The sequence below is a fragment of the Balaenoptera physalus genome (assembly GCF_965194825.1).
Source record: "Balaenoptera physalus genome assembly, chromosome: 3".
Taxonomy (NCBI): domain Eukaryota; kingdom Metazoa; phylum Chordata; class Mammalia; order Artiodactyla; family Balaenopteridae; genus Balaenoptera; species Balaenoptera physalus.
The window spans coordinates 142550036-142569951 of record NC_138890.1 but is presented as its reverse complement, the minus strand read 5'-3'; the positions used below and the strand labels follow the sequence as shown (position 1 = coordinate 142569951).

The 19916-nt window shown below is 35.4% G+C and overlaps 1 protein-coding gene across 10 annotated transcripts in view; it reads left to right on the top strand.

The window, feature by feature from the left end:
• FBXO4 (F-box protein 4) overlaps window positions 1-19916 on the top strand; it is a 435787-nt gene that overhangs the window by 36961 nt on the left and 378910 nt on the right. For 8 of the 10 annotated variants that reach the window (XR_014261758.1, XR_014261759.1, XR_014261760.1 and 5 more), the window contains exon 6: window positions 460-589. Coding sequence is in view for 3 of the 10 variants with exons in the window: in XM_082454528.1 (XP_082310654.1) it covers window positions 460-589 (130 nt within the window). In the remaining 7 variants the exon portion in view is untranslated. Of the gene's footprint in view, window positions 1-459; window positions 590-19916 lie in introns of those variants that run through there. The other 2 variants (XR_014261763.1, XR_014261764.1) reach the window with 2 other exon arrangements.

The following is a 19916-nucleotide window of genomic DNA, read 5'->3' as shown; positions in this document are numbered from 1 at the left end:
AACACCTCTTGGACTTTGATATCCAAACTTTAGAATGTAAGTGTCCTTGCAATATCCTTGTTAGCTGATTTATATGAAAAAATTGTATTTATGTCTCGCAAACTCAATACTACATTTTAAACAAAACAATGTGTGTGGGAGGGGAAGTCTGGGTTATATTCCAGGTAGAATTGTTAAGTATTAATGTTTTGAAAGGTGTAGCTAGAATCACTGAAGGGCATATGTGATGGTTAATTTTATGTGTCAACTTGACTGGAGGCGTTGCCCAGATATTTGGTTAAACATTATTCTGAATGTATCTGTGAGGGAGTTTCTGGATGAGATTAACATTTGAATAGACAGGCTAAGTTAAACAGGTGGCCCTTTCCAATGTGGGTGAGCCTCATCCATTTCACTGAAGGCCTGAATAGAACAAAAGGCTGAATAAAGGAGAATTTGCTCTCTCTGCCTGTCTTCTAGCTGGAACATTGGTCTTCTCCTGCCTTCACAATTGGACTTGGACAGGAACTACACCATTGGCTTTACTGGGTCTTCACCAGATTTCTGGGTTCAACTGCAGATCTTGGAACTTCTCAGTCTCCATAATCACGTGAGCCAATTCCTTATAATAAATCATGTATGATATATTACATCAATTGAATATTTTATATCCAAGTTTTACTTCTCTGGAGAACCTAGACTAATACAGCATGTTCTGCATACAAAGAAACTATTTGAAGTAACCATATTAGTCATTTAATGAATACTTTATATGCATTTTACTCTGAATTAGTTATGTTTTAGGAAATTGGTTGAGGTTTTAGGTTGATATAAAAACACTATAATTTTCCTTATTTGAAATATTAAGAAATAGACTCTCAATTAGCATTTATTTTTAAAATGTCTAATTTACAAAAATAAATTTCTGATCTTAAGTGAAGAATGCCTAAAGTGGGAAATGCTATACCTAAAATGGAAATGCTGGGTAATAGATTGTGTGTATCTTCAACTTGGCTGGATAATGCCAAATTGTTTTCCAAAAGTGAAGTGTGACTATTCCCACCAGGTGTCTATGGTACTTCTGTTGCTTACATCCTCACCAACAGGGTAACCAAATATCCCAATTTTTGAGGAAGCATGCTGTTTTACAGAAAAATGCATTATAAGACATAGGACTGTAGAATTAGAAAAAAATAATTTCACAGAAATTACATTAATAGATTGAGGGAAGGATTATTAATCGGTGTCAAGATCATTAAGTAAATGGTTTATGGAAAACTGGCCATTGGTTAATAGTTAAAAGAAAACCTCACACATTATTTTTTAATCACAAGGGGAAAATTTTATCTGTACAGTGGAGGGGAAAACAAAATAACAGTATAGGAATCAATCAATCATAGTGTCATTAATGTTTGTTAATCAGATATTGTGTGCCAGATATAAAGCCACATGAAGTACACACCAAGGCCTATGAATTATTCTAGGCAAAAATATTTAAATTGGGTTTATTAAGCCTCTAATATAATGTACAATTTATAAGAAATGCAGGATAGAGACTGACAAGTTAAATGGTAGCATAGCAAAGAAACCAGAAAAATCCAGGGATATTCTGCAATAGGTAATTGACCTGGTTCTTTAAAAAGTCATGATTGTGAAAAAGAGATTATAATCTATTACAAGAAACTTAAGGGACATAAAAACCAGATGAAAGTTTGATCCTACATTTGATATTTGAATGGACAAACCATCTGTATGTGATATTTTTGGATCAAATGGGGAATTTTGAATATAGTATAAGTATTAGAAGAGATAAAAGGTACTGAAAGAGAAAGCAGAGATTACTTACTGAAAAAAGTAGGTTGAGGAAGAGTATGTACAATACGATTTTATATTGATATGTAACTACAAAGGGTTGTGTGTGTGTGTGTGTGTGTGTGTGTGTAAACCTGGAAATATAGGCGTGAATTAGTAGTGATGGTCTCTGGTGGTGAAGGATTGATTTAATAACGCTTTTCTAATTTTCTACAATGCACATGTGCTGCTTTTCTAATAATAATTTTTAACTAAGTTATACTTAACATACAATGTTATATTAGTTTCAGGTGTACAGCATAGTGATTCAATATTTTTATACATTATGAAATAATCACCCCAATAAGTCCAGTTACCATCCATGACTACACATGTAATAATAATTTTTGAAAAACACAAGCTAGATAATAAAAAGTTACTCAATGTAATAGATCAGTTTTTTTTAACTGATTAATTTTAATGGAGTGTATTTCCTGGTAAAAATTAAGACATAAAAGATAAGTATTTTCTGTCTAATAATAATTCCGTGCATGACTAGCATCTTACATGCTAGATAATCTTCTTGGAAATAATGATTACCTTGATTATTATTAAAAAGACCACTCTATAGGCTCATAAGTCATCTAGTGTCTTCCCTCTTGATTATGTGCATTTTAATGATTTTAAAATAGGTAGAACATGTCTTTCTCTATCCTTCTAGCAATTTATAGTTTTGGTTCCATCATTTTCATCCCTGTTATATTATATTTAGTTTATTAAAGCAGAAATAAATTGATTAAAATAACTTATGAAGAGTTTGCAGATAGCTGTCTATAATTATGAATAGAGTTTTATGCTCCCATTTACTTCATTTTACATATATATGTTTTAAAAAATGCACCTCTTCTTTCTCCCACTTACTCTTGAAAGCCTGGATTATAATCTGTCAGTTTTAGTACATTCTTATCTACATGAGAAATTCTTTTGTTGATTGATATAATCATAAAACAATGATCAGACAACTTTAGTGCATTATTCACTTTTTATTCATAAAAGTGAATAAATAAGGTTTTTTGTCCTCAAGGAGATCCCAGTCCAGAAGGGAGAAGAAGAAAAAAGGTGCTATATAGATCTATAAACAAAATAATTTCCAAAGCAATAGAATTTCACTTATTTTCTTCAGCAAAATATAAGTATTTATTAGGTTCCAGGTTCTGTGCTAGAAACTGGGCTTCAGAAAGAAAATATACAGTTTCTTCCTTTGAATTGCCAATAGTCTAAGATAGACTAATAAACAGATAAACAGACTGATCACAATCAGTATGATTAGTAGCACTTAATCAGTGGTTCTCAAATAAGGGAGTATTTTGCCCCGCAGAGGACACTTGGCAATGTCTGAAGACATCTTTGATTGTCATGTCTGGGGTGTGTGTGCTACTGGCACCTGGTAGGTAGAGGCCAAGGATACTACTAATCATCCTACAATGCACAGGACAGCCCTGCACAACAGAGTTATTAGGTCAAAAATGTCAATAGTGCTGCTCTTGAGAAACCCTACACTAATTATTGAGTGTTTTTGGCTTATGTAAGAGAATTGTCTAACCAGTGAAGGTAAGTAGGGGAGAAGGATATGGAATGCTTTTATGGAGCCTGCAGCTGAAGTTTGAAGGACAAGTAGAGGTAACCAGGCAGAGGACACCAGATGTGTCACCAGGGGTATGTGAAGAGAGCTATGGGAACATGCAAGAAGGAAAGTCTAATTTGGGGGGATGATTAGGAGTGGGCCTGCATAGACAACTGTCAAAGAAGGCTTCTCGGGGATGTTTGAGCTATGTCTAAAAGGATGACTAGGAGGTTGTCATGTGGACATAGGTATATGGGGGATAGTGTTAGAAAAGTCTTGAATTTCAGTTTCAGATTGAGGTTTGTAATTCTGCCAAGGGTCATTTTGAGAAGTGGTATATTTAGTCCTATAAAATAACAACAAAAAAACCTTGCATATGACAATAGTAATTCATCTGTATCATAAGGGGTCATCATATTTTAAAGATTATATATTTAAGAAAATAATAGAACTCAGTTGCAATGATGAATATATGAGAATATTCGTTGCAGCTTTAGCTTCCAAATATTTGGGAATTTTCCAGATATATTTAAAAAAATTGATTTCTAGTTTAATTCTATTATGATCTAAAGTCATACTTTTAATAATTTCTATTCTTTAAAATTTGGCAAAGTTTGTTTTATGGCCAAGAATACTGTCTATCTTGTTGAATGTTCCACATGCACTTGAAAGAAATGCTTACTCAGATGTTGTATGGAGTGTTCCATAAATGTAAATAATATGATATTATAGTGACATATTGGTTGATAATGTTGCTTATGTCTCCTGTATCTTTACTGATTTCCTGTCTTTGGTCTAGCAATTACTGAGAGAGGAATGTTGAAGTGTCAAACTGTAATTGTGGATTTATCTATTTCTCTTTTTAGCACTATCAGTTTATGTTTTGTGTATTTTGAGGTTTTGTTATTAGGGATGTACACATTTAGAATTCTTAGGTCTTCTTGGAGAATTGACCCATTTATTATTATCTAATTTTTCTTTTAAACATTGATAATATTCCTTGTTCTGAAGTAACTTTGTGTGATATTATTAAAGCCACCCAAGTTTTCTTTTCTTGGTGTTTGCCTGGTATATCTTTTTTCATCATTTTACTTTTAACCTATCTATGCTTTTATATTAAGGAGATTTCTTATAAATAACATATACTTTTTAAAACTCCAGTCTGACAATCTCTGTTTTTAATTGGCACATTTAGATCATTCACATTTTGTCAATGTTGATATGGTTGAATTAAATTCTACAATCTTGCTTTCTATTGTTCCATCTGTTCTTCATTTCTTTCATCCTCTTTTTCTGCCTTCTTTTTGGTTAACTGAACATTTTTCTTATGATTCTATTTTATCTTCACTATTAACTTATTATTGATACTTCTTAAAAATTTTTTTAGTAGTTGCCCTAGGGTGTATGATGTATATCTTCAGTTAATCAGTCTGCCTTATATAATATTCTTCTTCATGTGTAGATTTTGTTTTTTTCATTATACAGCACTGACTTTGAAAGAGTGTATGATCATGCTTACAACTAATTACATTATTAAAAATTCTGAAATCTATACTCCTTTGTTTATGTCTAGCAAATGCTCAACAACTGCCTATCAGGAAAAAAAAAGTCCTAATCTGTAGTGTTTGATAATCTCTGTGACTTAACCTCTCCAACCATGGCCTATTTCTAGCTATTATTGTGACATCACTGAATGTGGAATTAGGAAGAAATGAGACAATTTTTGCACTGAGCCAGTGCAAGCTGGCTCCAGTACACACTTCTGAGCCCATAAGGTCCCCTGGTGTTGCTAAGACATGTCCTTGGTTCTTGGTTACTGTTTATATTTCTAGGGCCTAAAACTTTAAATTCTCAGACCTACAAATTTAAATTCCAATATCCAAGGAGTCTGTAACTACATTTCATCCTCTTGTAAATTTATCTTCTCGTATTACTAAAGAGTTCAGGTTCATTAAATATGATCATATCCCCTTCATAGAATTTCTTTCTACCTTCAAAAATACTCACCAGTGGCTCCCATATACCTATTTGTATTAACTATGTCTGAAATCAATCTAAAGACAAGACAAAACAAGGAGATGCATCAGGCCATTCTGTTTGTGCCAGCTACTCAGGAGCTGGCTGCCCTAGTGTTGGGGCTTACAGCAGACTTAATTTGGGGAAAGGATCTGGGAGGGTTAGAGAGCAGGTTTGCATGTTTTCTTACCAAAAGATTGTGAATCATTGGATTGATATAGGTTAGCCCGAAGGTCCGTGTTTTGAAGACCTAAAAATAGCTGCCTTGGTGCTCACTCATAACCAGCTACTGACTCTCCCAGTGGAAGTCAAGTGGTGACTATGGCCTAACAAGATGAGATCTTATTTACAATAGAATTGGGGAAATGGAACAAATGTTGAACATTTCAAACCTCCTGGGAGAGTCTGCTATGAGACAGTCTTAAGAGTATTTCAATTCCAGTGTCTTTATAGAAGGCAGAATCTGAGCCACTCATGATAATGTTAAAATAAAGATTTTGGGGGAGGGGGTGGGTGTATGTTGAATAGAAAAATTACAGAAGCTCAACACTTTTGACTGAAACTCAATGCTAGGAGACTGGGAAGTGTCATAAAGAAACTACAGTATATATTCAGGAAAACATTTTGAATAATTGTGAATTTTACTGCACAAACACATAGGTTAGTACTTTCTTGTGTTATCGTTTCTCCACATTCCAGGATGAAAATAGTAAAAAAGGGTTGAAAGAATCTTGAATCTAATTTCTCAACTCCCTTTTCTTTAATTTCTGCATAACACACCATCACCAATAAATCAACATTCTTCTAAAGGAGGAAATTGGAATATAAAACACATCTTTATGATAAATAAAAGCATATAGGCAGGAGTTGTAAATCATTTAAATTTCCTTTGGGATAGTGATTCCAAAACATTACTTAGTGAACTGCAATTGCTATTAATCACCTTTATAGCCGAGAAATTCAGATTTTCCCCCAAATGTATGTGTTTCTTTTTCTATGAATTAAAGAGTATTTACTTAGATTTATCCTAATAATAACACTTTAAATATATGAGAACCATTTTGTTACACTATAGCTACATCCATGGGTTTTTTTTGTTGTTGTTTCTTTTAAATCATGTGTTTTTTCTAAGATAAAAAGAATACAAACTCATTATTTTAAAAATTGGAAAATGTAGATAATACTTATAAATAAAACAGAAAAATCAACCATAAACCCAACACTCAGAGAGAACCTGTCAATATTCACAGAATTTCATCTACATATTTTTATGCACATATTTTAAAAAATTGGAATTATACTATATATACAGTTTCAAATACTAACATTTCCACCAAGAATATATGAGAGCCTTTTCCTATCCTATAAAATATTTTGACTCTATAATTTCCACTTGCTGAATCATATTGGATGCTTCATAATGTAAAGCTTCATAATGCAATGATGTTTCAAGTATTCCATCAATAGAGTTCCCTTTTCTATAATTTCAAAATCCAAACATTTTATCTTTTATCTTCTAATCTGCTAAATTTTGGTTCATGGTAGGAAAAATTAGCTCTGGATGATTGCACTCACTTCCTCTTTCTTGTCCAGCTTTCTTCTGGGCATGAAAACCCCAAGTGGGAAATGTTCCTAAGCTGTATGGAAAAACTTCTGTCCTAAAGAGGTATTTGCATCTTTCCTCTTCACTATCAATGTGTGACTTCAGTCTAATTTTCTCCAAGTTGTGTTCCCTTCATTAGATTCTCTATCCACCCTTCTTCTCAATTCCTCCTACCATGATTATAGACCAATCTTCATAATTTCCTGCCTGGATTGAACAGCAAAATTCTCCTAACTGATTTCCATGCATCCAGTCTCACTCTTTCCTAAACTCTTTCCCAAACTTCCACTTTGTGATTTTTTTTTTATCCTCAAATCAGTATGTCATTACCCTACTAAATATTCCAAATGCCTCCCATTGCCTGCAAAAAGATAGTTTGGCAAGACATGTAATTTCCTTCACAATCTAGTACTAACACATCTCTGTATTTATTTATTAATTTATTCAACAGAGCTTACAAGATTATATTTGATACATGAAAGTTTTCATATAGTAGGAATAAATCTTTGCGGATGTTGCCAATGATGACGATGGGTGCAACATTGAAAGAAATAGTCCTGGGAGGCAAAGGCAAGCAAAGCTAGTAATAAAAAAGCAGCAACATCAAAAACTATCCTTCAATTTATTTACTGGAGTTTCTACAGTTACTAAAGGATGATACATATTTAAAGTAAAGTTTAAAGAATGACAAGAGAAAAATTCTAGGCTTAATGGGTATTGCAAAGGAAGGAAATAGGCTTAATGTTATGAGCTATACAGGAGAGAGGTTAAGAGTGCTCTTGAGAAAGTCAGCCTGGATTATAATTTTGGCTTTTCTACTTACGAACTTGGGAGAATTACCTGACTTCTTTGTAATTTGGTTTCTTTGGCCAAATGGATAATAGTAGTGTATTCCTTATAAGCTTGTTGAGAGAACTTAGTTGATTTAAGTAAAGAGCTCGACAAAGTAAGCTTTTAATGAAACTTAGCTATCATTGTTATTATTATTATTAACCATATTTATCTAAAAAGAGAAAATAGAGCCTTTTGCTAACTAGGTATAAGAGAGTTAGATGACATAAGCCATCGGCTGCTCTGTAGTTTACAGGAAAGCTCCAACTATTAAAAAAACGAATAGGAAAAATAAATATGTTGCCACCTGATTCTTAGTGGAACTTTTCGTTTCCTCCATCCCCTACTCAATTATTTCAAATGTTCTATTTAAAATTTCTGACTCTTTCTTTAAGAGTAAAAGGCTACACATTTGATTCATAACATATATTTCCAACTCAGCATTCAGTTATGGTAGTCATAATCCTTGAAATTATAACTTTTTTGGGTTAAATTTAGAAAGCATTGCCCAAGGTTGTATGAGAGCAGTCCCCAATCCTGAGAAAATTTAGAGAAAATTTTAGAACATGTTCAGGTTAAGCTGTGATATAAAAGCCCTAATTTAACTTGAAATGATTTTCTTGACCTAGCATCAATTTCTTTTACCTCTTGGCTCCATTGTTTAGCATAACCACCCAAAGCAAGGTTTACCCTTTTTGACTAAGAACATAAAAAAGCTATTGGCAGAAACCAACACAACATTGTAAAGCAATTATACTCCAATAAAGATGTTAAAAAAAAAAAAAGCTATTGGCTGTAAGATTGCTTTCATTTAGGGGGATGTGTATGTGGAGTGGGGGAGAGAAAAAGGAAGATATAAAAAGAAGGAAGGACAGTCATTTTCAGGGAGTTTACTTGAGTTATTTTAAGGACAAATGTAGCCTACTATTCATTTTCTTTCATCATTCTGTAATAAAATTGAACTTTGATGAGTTAGGTCCAGGGAACAAAATGTGATGCTACCACTTGTAATGATGTATTAAATTCATAGGGTTCTACAATGGAATGATCCCTTTCTCAGAACTGTGTTTGTTTGGGATGTTTGTGTGAACTTTTTGAACTCTACTCTTTTACTCAAGTAACCCTAGGCAAGATAGTACCCAGACTCGATGTTATTATTAACTCTCAGAAGGCATAACACCACAAAAATGCAAATGTTCTAAATACAAGGTGGAGGTTTTTGAGTTCTTAAGTACTTCTTTTTTTTTTTTTTTTTTTTCACACACACACACTGTATTTTATTTTTACAAGAGGTAAATAGACTGACACCAAGCATTGTACATGGATGACCACAACAAAAGCAACAATGATTGCCATTACCAAACATGAAACACACTCATACTATGTCATAATATTGACATTCAGTCCAGTAATCCTCCACTGTAACAGCTCCTTTACTTTGCAGTGAAAATTGATTTGTATATTCTTTGCCTCTGAGTCCTTGTGGGATTTTTTTTCTTTTTTAATTCAGACAGAAAGTCACAAAAATTATACTCATCCTCATCAGTTCACTCAGTCCCATGTAATTAATTGTTTTTTTTCATCTTGATCTTTTGTTAGCACTTTTATGAGTTCATCAGTTTTTCATCAGAGTTCTGAAAATGCTTATTCATTCCGTTCAGCAGTACAGTCAGTTACCAGAAACCTGTACATGTCAGAGTCTTTTCCATGAATTTCTTGAAGATGAAACCCTTTTATAGGAACATATTTGCAAAATCATCAGAGTACACCCAGAACTGTCTGTAAATGACAAAAGACTTAAAAATGACCACGGTAAAAGATTTGATGAAAGTTCATAATAATGCAGTTGACAAGAAAATTAGTTATTTCTGAGATATACATTTTAAAGTAATAACTAGGATTATTACTTATAACATTATACCAGAACATATAAGATTTTTAGAAATTTCATGTGATGTCTGAAACATTAACATTAACATATTTCCATACAAATACAAATATAAGATTTTTAGAAATTTCATGTAATGTCTGAAACATTTATATTAACATATTTCCATACATATTTCCATACAAATACAAATATAAGATTTTTAGAAATTTCATGTAATGTCTGAAACATTTATATTAACATATTTCCATACAAATAACCCAATGAAAGTTTAGTATTAGTTGTTTTGTTTGCTTTTTTATACTGCAGGTTCTTATTAGGCATCAATTTTATACACATCAGTGTATACATGTCAATCCCAATCGCCCAATTCAGCACACCACCATCCCCACCTCACCACAGTTTTCCCCCCTTGGTGTCCATATGTCCATTCTCTACATCTGTGTCTCAACTTCTGCCCTGCAAACTGGCTCATCTGTACCATTTTTCTAGGTTCCACATACATGCATTAATATATGATATTTGTTTTTCTCTTTCTGACTTACTTCACTCTGTATGACAGTCTCTAGATCCATCTACGTCTCAACAAATGACTCAATTTCGTTCCTTTTTATGGCTGAGTAATATTCCATTGTATATATGTACCACAACTTCTTTATCCATTCGTCTGTTGATGGGCATTTACGTTGCTTCCATGACCTGGCTATTGTAAATAGTGCTGCAATGAACATTCGGGTGCATGTGTCTTTTTGAATTACGGTTTTCTTTGAGTATATGCCCAGTAGTGGGATTGCTGGGTCATATGGTAATTCTATTTTTAGTTTTTTAAGGAACCTCCATATTGTTCTCCATAGTGGCTGTATCAATTTACATTCCCACCAACAGTGCAAGAGGGTTCCCTTTTCTCCACACCCTCTCCAGCATTTGTTGTTTGTAGATTTTCTGATGATGCCCATTCTAACAGGAGTGAGGTGATACCTCATTGTAGTTTTGATTTGCATTTCTCTAATAATTAGTGATGTTGAGCATCTTTTCATGTGCTTCGTGGCCGTCTGTATGTCTTCTTTGGAGAAATGTCTATTTAGGTCTTCTGCCCATTTTTGGATTGGGGTGTTTGTTTCTTTGATATTGAGCTGAATGAGCTGTTTATATATTTTGGAGATTAATCCTTTGTCTGTTGATTCATTTGCAAATATTTTCTCCCATTTTGAGGGTTGTCTTTTCGTCTTGTTTATGGTTTCCTTTGCTGTGCAAAAGCTTTGAAGTTTCATTAGGTCCCATTTGTTTATTTTTGTTTTTATTTCCATTACTCTAGGAGGTGGATCAAAAAAGATCTTGCTGTGATTTATGTCAAAGAGTGTTCTTCCTATGTTTTCCTCTAAGAGTTTTATAGTGTCCAGTCTTATATTTAGGTCTCTAATCCATTTTGAGTTTATTTTTGTGTATGGTGTTAGGGAGTATTCTAATTTCATTGTTTTACATGTAGCTGTCCAGTTTTCCCAGCACCACTTATTGAAGAGACTGTCTTTTCTCCATTGTATATCTTTGCCTCCTTTGTCATAGATTAGTTGACCATAGGTGCGTGGGTTAATCTCTGGGCTTTCTATCTTGTTCCATTGATCTATGTTTCTGTTTTTGTGCCAGTACCATATTGTCTTGATTACTGTAGCTTTGTAGTATAGTCTGAAGTCAGGGAGTCTGATTCCTCCAGCTCCATTTTTTTGCCTCAAGACTGCTTTGGCTATTCGGGGTCTTTTGTGTCTCCATACAAATTTTAAGATGATTTGTTCTAGCTCCGTAAAAAATGCCATTGGTAATTTGATAGGGATTGCATTGAATCTGTAGATTGCTTTGGGTAGTATACTCATTTTCACAATGTTGATTCTTCCAATCCAAGAACATGGTATATCTCTCCATCTGTTGGTATCATCTTTAATTTCTTTCATCAGTGTCTTATAGTTTTCTGCATACAGGTCTTTTGTCTCCCTAGGTAGGTTTATTCCTAGGTATTTTATTCTTTTTGTTGCAATGGTAAATGGGAGTGCTTCCATAATTTCTCTTTCAGATTTTTCATCATTAGTGTATAGGAATGCAAGAGATTTCTGTGCATTAATTTTGTATCCTGCAACTTTACCATATTCATTAATTAGCTCTAGCAGTTTTCTGGTGGCAGTTTTAGGATTCTCTATGTATAGTATCATGTCATCCGCAAACAGTGACAGTTTTACTTCCTCTTTTCCAATTTGTATTCCTTTTATTTCTTTTTCTTCTCTGATTGCCGTGGCTAGGACTTCCATAACTATATTGAATAATAGTGGTGAGAGTGGACATCCTTGTCTCGTTCCTGATCTTAGAGGAAATGCTTTCAGTTTTTCACCATTGAGAATGATGTTTGCTGTGGGTTTGTCATATATGGCCTTTATTATGTTGAGGTAGGTTCCCTCTATGCCCACTTTCTGGAGAGTTTTTATCATAAATGGGTGTTGAATTTTGTCAAAAGCTTTTTCTGCATCTATTGAGATGATCATATGGTTTTTATTCTTCAGTTTGTTAATATGGTGTATCACATTGATTGATTTGCGTATATTGAAGAATCCTTGCATCCCTGGGATAAATCCCACTTGATCGTGGTGTATGATCCTTTTAATGTGTTGATGGATTCTGTTTGCTAGTATTTTGTTGAGGATTTTTGCATCTATATTCATCAGTGATATTGGTCTGTAATTTTCTTTTTTTGTAGTGTCTTTGTCTGGTTTTGGTATCAGGGTGCTGGTGGCCTCATAGAATGAGTTTGGGAGTGTTCCTTCCTCTGCAATTTTTTGGAAGAGTTTGAGAAGGATGGGTGTTAGCTCTTCTCTAAATGTTTGATAGAATTCACCTGTGAAGCCATCTGGTCCTGGACTTTTGTTTGTTGGAAGATTTTTAATCACAGTTTCAATTTCATTACTTGTGATTGGTCTGTTCATATTTTCTGTTTCTTCCTGATTCAGTCTTGGAAGGTTATACCTTTCTAAGAATTTGTCCATTTCTTCCAGGTTGTCCATTTTATTGGCATAAAGTTGCTTATAGTAGTCTCTTAGGATGTTTTGTATTTCTGCGGTGTCTGTTGTAACTTCTCCTTTTTCATTTCTGATTTTATTGATTTGAGTCCTCTCCCTCTTTTTCTTGATGAGTCTGGCTAATGGCTTATCAATTTTGTTTATCTTCTCAAAGAACCAACTTTTAGTTTTATTGATCTTTGCTATTGTTTTCTTTGTTTCTATTTCATTTATTTCTGCTCTGATCTTTATGATTTCTTTCCTTCTGCTAACTTTGGGTTTTGTTTGTTCTTCTTTCTCTAGTTTCTTTAGGTGTAAGGTTAGATTGTTTACTTGAGATTTTTCTTGTTTCTTTAGGTAGGCTTGTATAGCTATAAACTTCCCTCTTAGAACCGCTTTTGCTGCATCCCATAGGTTTTGGGTCGTCGTGTTTTCATTGTCATTTGTCTCTAGGTATTTTTTGATTTCCTCTTTGATTTCTTCAGTGATCTCTTGGTTATTTAATAACGTATTGTTTAGCCTCCATGTGTTTGTCTTTTTTACGTTTTTTTCCCTGTAATTCATTTCTAATCTCATAGCGTTGTGGTCAGAAAAGATGCTTGGTATGATTTCAATTTTCTTAAATTTACTGAGGCTTGATTTGTGACCCAAGATGTGATCTATCCTGGAGAATGTTCCGTGCGCACTTGAGAAGAACGTGTAATCTGCTGTTTTTGGATAGAATGTCCTATATATATCAATTAAATCTATCTGGTCTATTGAGTCATTTAAAGCTTCTGTTTCCTTATTTATTTTCATTTTGGATGATCTGTCCATTGGTGTAAGTGAAGTGTTAAAGTCCCCCACTATTATTGTGTTACTGTCGATTTCCTCTTTTATAGCTGTTAGCAGTTGCCTTATGTATTGAGGTGCTCTTATGTTGGGTGCATATATATTTATAATTGTTATATCTTCTTCTTGGATTGATCCCTGGATCATTATGTAGTGTCCTTCCTTGTCTCTTGTAACATTCTTTATTTTAAAGTCTATTTTATCTGATATGAGTATAGCTACTCCAGCTTTCTTTTGATTTCCATTTGCATGGAATATCTTTTTCCATCCCCTCACTTTCAGTCTGTATGTGTCCCTAGGTCTAAAGTGGGTCTCTTGTAGACAGCATATATATGGGTCCTGTTTTTGTATCCATTCAGCCAGTCTATGTCTTTTGGTTGGGGCGTTTAATCCATTAACGTTTAAGGTAATTATCGATATGTATGTTCCTATGACCATTTTCTTAATTGTTTTGGGTTTGTTTTTGTAGGTCCTTTTCTTCTCTTGTGTTTCCCACTTAGAGAAGTTCCTTTAGCATTTGTTGTAGAGCTGGTTTGGTGGTGCTGAATTCTCTTAGGTTTTGCTTGTCTGTAAAGCTTTTGATTTCTCCATCAAATATAAATGTGATCCTTGCCGGGTAGAGTAATCTTGGTTGTAGGTTCTTCCCTTTCATCACATTAAGTATATCATGCCACTCCCTTCTGGCTTGCAGAGTTTCTGCTGAGAAATCAGCTGTTAACCTTATGGAAGTTCCCTTGTATGTTATTTGTCGTTTTTCCCTTGCTGCTTTCAATAATTTTTCTTTGTCTTTAATTTTTGCCACTTTGATTACTATGTGTCTCGGCGTGTTTCTCCTTGGGTTTATTCTGTATGGGACTCTCTGCGCTTCCTGGACTTGGGTGGCTATTTCCTTTCTCATGTTAGGGAAGTTTTCGACTATAATCTCTTCAAATATTTTCTCTGGTCCTTTCTCTCTCTCTTCTCCTTCTGGGACCCCTATAATGCGAATGTTGTTGCGTTTAATGTTGTCCCAGAGGTCTCTTAGGCTGTCTTCATTTCTTTTCATTCTTTTTTCTTTAGTCTGTTCCGCAGCAGTGAATTCCACCATTCTGTCTTCCAGGTCACTAATGCGTTCTTCTGCCTCAGTTATTCTGCTATTGATTCCTTCTAGTGTAGTTTTCATTTCAGTTATTGTATTGGTCATCTCTGTTTGTTTGTTCTTTAATTCTTCTAGGTCTTTGTTAATCATTTCTTGCATCTTCTCAATCTTTGCCTCCATTCTTATTCCGAGGTCCTGGATCATCTTCACTATCATTATTCTGAATTCTTTTTCTGGAAGGTTGCCTATCTCCACTTCATGTAGTTGTTTTTCTGGGGTTTTTTCTTGTTCCTTCATCTGGTATATAGCCCTCTGCCTTTTCATCTTCTCTATCTTTCTGTAACTGTGGCTTTTGGTCCACAGGCTGCAGGATTGTAGTTTTTCTTGCTTCTGTTGTCTGCCCTCTGGTGGTTGAGGCTATCTAAGAGGCTTGATGGGAGGCTCTGGTGATGGGTAGAGCTGACTGTTGCTATGGTGGTCAGAGCTCAGTAAAACCTTAATCCACTTGACTGTTGATGGGTGGGGCTGGGTTCCCTCCCTGTTGCTGTGGCATCAGAGCTCAGTAAAACCTTAATCCACTTGACTGTTGATGGGTGGGGCTGGGTTCCCTCCCTGTTGGTTGTTTTGCCTGAGGCAACCCAACACTGGAGCCTACCCGTGCTCTTTGGTGGGGTTAATGGCAGACTCTGGGAGGGCTCACGCCAAGGAGAACTTCCCAGAACCTCGGCTGCCAGTGTCCTTATCCCCACGGTGAAACAGAGCCACCACTCGCCTCTGCAGGAGACCCCCCAACACCAGCAGGTAGGTCTGGTTCAGTCTTCCCCAGGGTCACTGCTCCCTTCCCTGGGTCCTGATGCACACATTACTTTGTGTGTGCCCTCCAAGAGTGGGGTCTCTGTTTTCCCCAGTCCTGTCAAAGTCCTGCAATCAATTCCCACTAGGCTTCAAAGTCTGATTCTCTAGGAATTCCTCCTCCCGTAGCCAGACCCCCAGGTTGGGAAGCCTGACGTGGGGCTCAGAACGTTCACTCCAGTGGGTGGACTTCTGTGGTATAAGTGTTCGCCAGTCTGTGAGTCACCCACCCAGCAGTTATGGGATTTGATTTTACTCTAATTGCGCCCCTCCTACCGTCTCACTGTGGCTTCTCCTCTGTCCTTGGACGTGGGGTATCCTCCTTGGTGAAGTCCAGTGTCTTCCTGTCAATGATTGTCCAGCAGCCAGTTTTGATTCTGGTGCTCTCGCAAGAGGGAGTGAGAGCACGTCCTTCTACTCCGCCATCTTGGTTAATCCTCCCCCTTCTTAAGTACTTCTGTTATTGATTTTCTCAAGCAAGAAAATAATATAGCTTTTGGGTGGACAAAATAATAAAATTCTAATATTTATGTAAATTGTTTTGATTTATTTTTTTCATTGCTCTTTGCCTTAATATGGAGATGCTACAGTCTTCCTGCTGTTTATAGGGGAAAAAGTCTCCCAGTTTAAATCCATTTAGCTTTAATTCCTGAGTTTAGTTTCATGCAAGTAAATGCTATATTCTCTCTAACTAAAAATAAATGAAACAACACACAGGAATCTGTTTATGAATACACTGTAATCTAAGAATGAGCAGTATTTTTATAGAAAAACCAGACCTTTATGACTGCAATCTAAAAGGGAAGCAATTAGGCTGTTTTTTATTAGAGATTAGTACATCATGTTAGTTTAGAAAGCTTTTTTAGAAATAAAATGGAAATCATAAATATCAGCTCCATCTCAAAACAAAGCAACCATTACTTCTCCCAGCCTCACTTTGTTTGCGGCACCTCACAGATTCCTTGAATTACCAATGATATCCTGACCTCTCCTGACCTGGGGTGTCGAGTAACTTTTTCAAAGGATTTTACCAAATATCTGTCTATGTATGCTTACGTATATTCATTTTTCTTGTTGTTGTTGGAGGGTCCTCATATTTCTGAGTCCAGTTTAGGCACTGAAACACTATAGAAATGAAAAACTATACATGTGTGTGAATAAGTTCCTTGTAAGGGCTATTTTTGTAGAGAAATGACCTTGAACCTTTTTGACATTTATACAAGCCTGAGTGACATTTCATCATAATGTCTTTTGCAGCATCCGTGGATTGAAAAGTATGGTACATGCAACATTCAGATAAACTAATGAAATATTTGCTTATGTGCAACTTTACCATCTCCATATAAAAAAATGAACCATGTTTCTGTCAAAAGATTTTCATGAGTCATCGTGCAACTCCCTCTCACTTCTCCTGGGTCTGATAGAAAATTAGCTTCTTTGATAGGCCACATCACGGGAAAGCACTGTGAGAGGGGCAAAAGGGAAATTAGGGAACTTCTTGTGTGTTAGCTTATCATATAACATAGCTATATTACTGTCTCTGCATGTTCATTTGGCATCAAGTCCTTCAGGGTGTGGGGAGGAGGGGTGGGGATTGAGGAAGAGACAGTGACGACTGTTGTGCGGGAGGATGTAAGTCATGTGCGATAACTTTTTTTCCTTTCTCCTCCTCATTTAGTTACCACTTGTCCTATTGCTCAAGCCAAAAATCTTGGAAACAACCTTGAGTACTCTCTTTATCTCACCCCCACTACTGATTTCTTAGAAATCAATTGGTTCTAGTTTTAAAACATATTTTTCCAACAGACAAAAAAAAAAAGATACAGGAGATCTGAACAGATCTTAACTACTTAACAGAGCTATGTAGAACACTGAGCCACCAATGACAGAATTTATTTTCCATCTAATGTACATGAATGTTTAACAAAATAGACCATGTGATGCATCATAAAGTAAGTTGAACAAATTTCAAAGCATTTAAATCTTTCATTGTATTCCCTGACCACAGTGGAATTAAGTTAAATGATTTAAAAAAGTAAACAATGAAGCCACTACGATGCCAGCATTGAGCACAATACTAGTGAACCTGTTGAATCTCCTTCATGCCAAAGAATTTTCAGTTTGCATTATCAGGGCTTGTGACTTAGATAGATATTATCATTGGCTATCCTTAATAAGAAGTGCTTATGAAAAAGTAGATTCAAATGTCAGCAGTGAAGAAATAGCTTAAGAGGCTGACTGATTTTTGTGTAAATAAACGTTAGATATGATTAGTGTAATTAAATTTGGAGTGGTATTTTAAAGCCAAAATAACTATTAATTCAAAATTTAGCTCAGAACCCAGCATTCTAAATTCCCTTAAGACCTTACTTAGTAAGCTGCTGTAGAGACAAATGGGAGGACATTAGGTTGCTAGGTGATTACTATAATTTAGATAATTTTCTTTAAGGCGCTCTTTGCATACATAAAACTATATTTACCTTGGGGGCTTATTGTAACCTGACCCAATTAAACAATTTGAAGATCACAACCAATTAAAACAACAGCAGGAGTCAGGTGCTTTGTGTGCCCTGTTTTATTTCTTTATTGTATTTCTTGAATTGCTCAAGTCAGAGATATCTACTCAGTGATGATTTACTAATTCTAGAAGCATCTCTCCAAAATACCTTCCCATTACCTCCTTTGTCAGCACCTGCTCTTCATTCATCCTAGCTTAAACATTCCACCTTTGATTCAGACTAAAGATTACTATAAAAATGCACATACCCAGGAAGCTTATTTATTAGCTTCGTGACTCCTCAGTCTTGGCAATCTAGGCTTTAGCATCAATTTCTTCAACACTAGGGGAGAGGAAATATGGCAGGGACAGAATGTGTTTGCCTGGCAGGTGCACATCTGCTCCAAAGGGACCTACTAGGTTACAGTAGTTATGTCTGAAGTGGGATTTAGATCTGGGCTAGCATTGTGATTCCTTCCTTTACTTGGTGCAGCAGTACCATCATCATAAAAGTGTACTTAAAATTTTAAGATATTACTAAATAATTTTAAATATTACACAGTTAAGTGGCTAATTTCAGTGATCCTCCCTTGACCTTCCCACTCCTTCTGTGATTGCATTTTTCAGATTCTGTATGTCTGAGGTACCAAATCTATCCCTTTGGCATGCTGCCTGGTTTTGAAGGTTAACACCTGGTTTGGAATGTTAAAACCTGGAATACTGTCCTAAGGGAATTTTGACACATACCATTCATTAATTCACTCAAAGAAGTTTTCAGTGTGATAGGCAATCTGACAGACATAGGGAATATATAGAATAGAGATTTCAAATTCACTGCTTTATGGCACTTACAGTGCAGTGCAGGGGTGGGGACATTCATCAAAGTTCAAACAAATGTGAAAGAGCAATATGATGACTATTATGAAGAAGTCTTGGTGGTGGGAGGTTCAGAAAAGCCTACTCTGAGAAAATAATGTTTGAGCTAGATCTGAAAAGTAGGCGCTAACCAGGGAACCCCCTCAATATCTGACTAATTCTCCAGGAATAGTCCCAATTACTTAATACTCTGATGGTTGCAATTTTAGTTATCATTATTTTGAACATGCATTTTACAATGTTTTCTCTTTCTATGATTATTCTTAGTTGAGAAATAACATTATTTTAATAGTATTTTTATTGAACCATGGAAAGAGAAGCACAGGGGGAAAATAAAGAAAACGTATGAATGGGTACTCTTCATTCTCCTGGCTTTTGGACCCATTAGTTTTAATATCAGGCCAGGCAAATTTCTTTAACCTTTTATGGAAGGAGTAGGGATCAGCCACCAAGGAGCACATATTTTCTGCCCCCACTGGATATTCTTCCCTTTTGAAGTCTACATTTATATTGTCTTTTCTCATTTCCGTTGTCATGAACTCTATCCTACCACATCTCCAGCACAAAACCCCAATTTTAGATGAATTAAATAGGTTTCTCAGAGTGTAGCTCTCTGCCTCATCACCATCCTGGATGAGTCAACATTCATGTTAATGTCCCTTCTGATATCTGACCTTTAGAGTTTCTCTGCCCCTGTTAAACCCCTGAGCTTCGGTTCTACATAAGCCTCCCAAGATGACACCCTGGAGCTTAACATCACTGAAACTCTCTTGCAGTGTCTTAAACTATAAACTTTGTAACTTTGACCACAACCTACTTAGTGTCCACGAACTCCCTTACTCCTACAGAAGTGGCAGTTTAGTTACTATCCCTTTATGTTCTCCTAATTACTAATTACTTTAGTCTACTCCTAGCCTAGGATTAGGTTGATGTTATCCCCCCAGAACTTCCTAGTCTTTTCCCTGCTTGACAGTATTTTGAGAGCTCCTTGCAAAAGCTTAGACCTTATTCA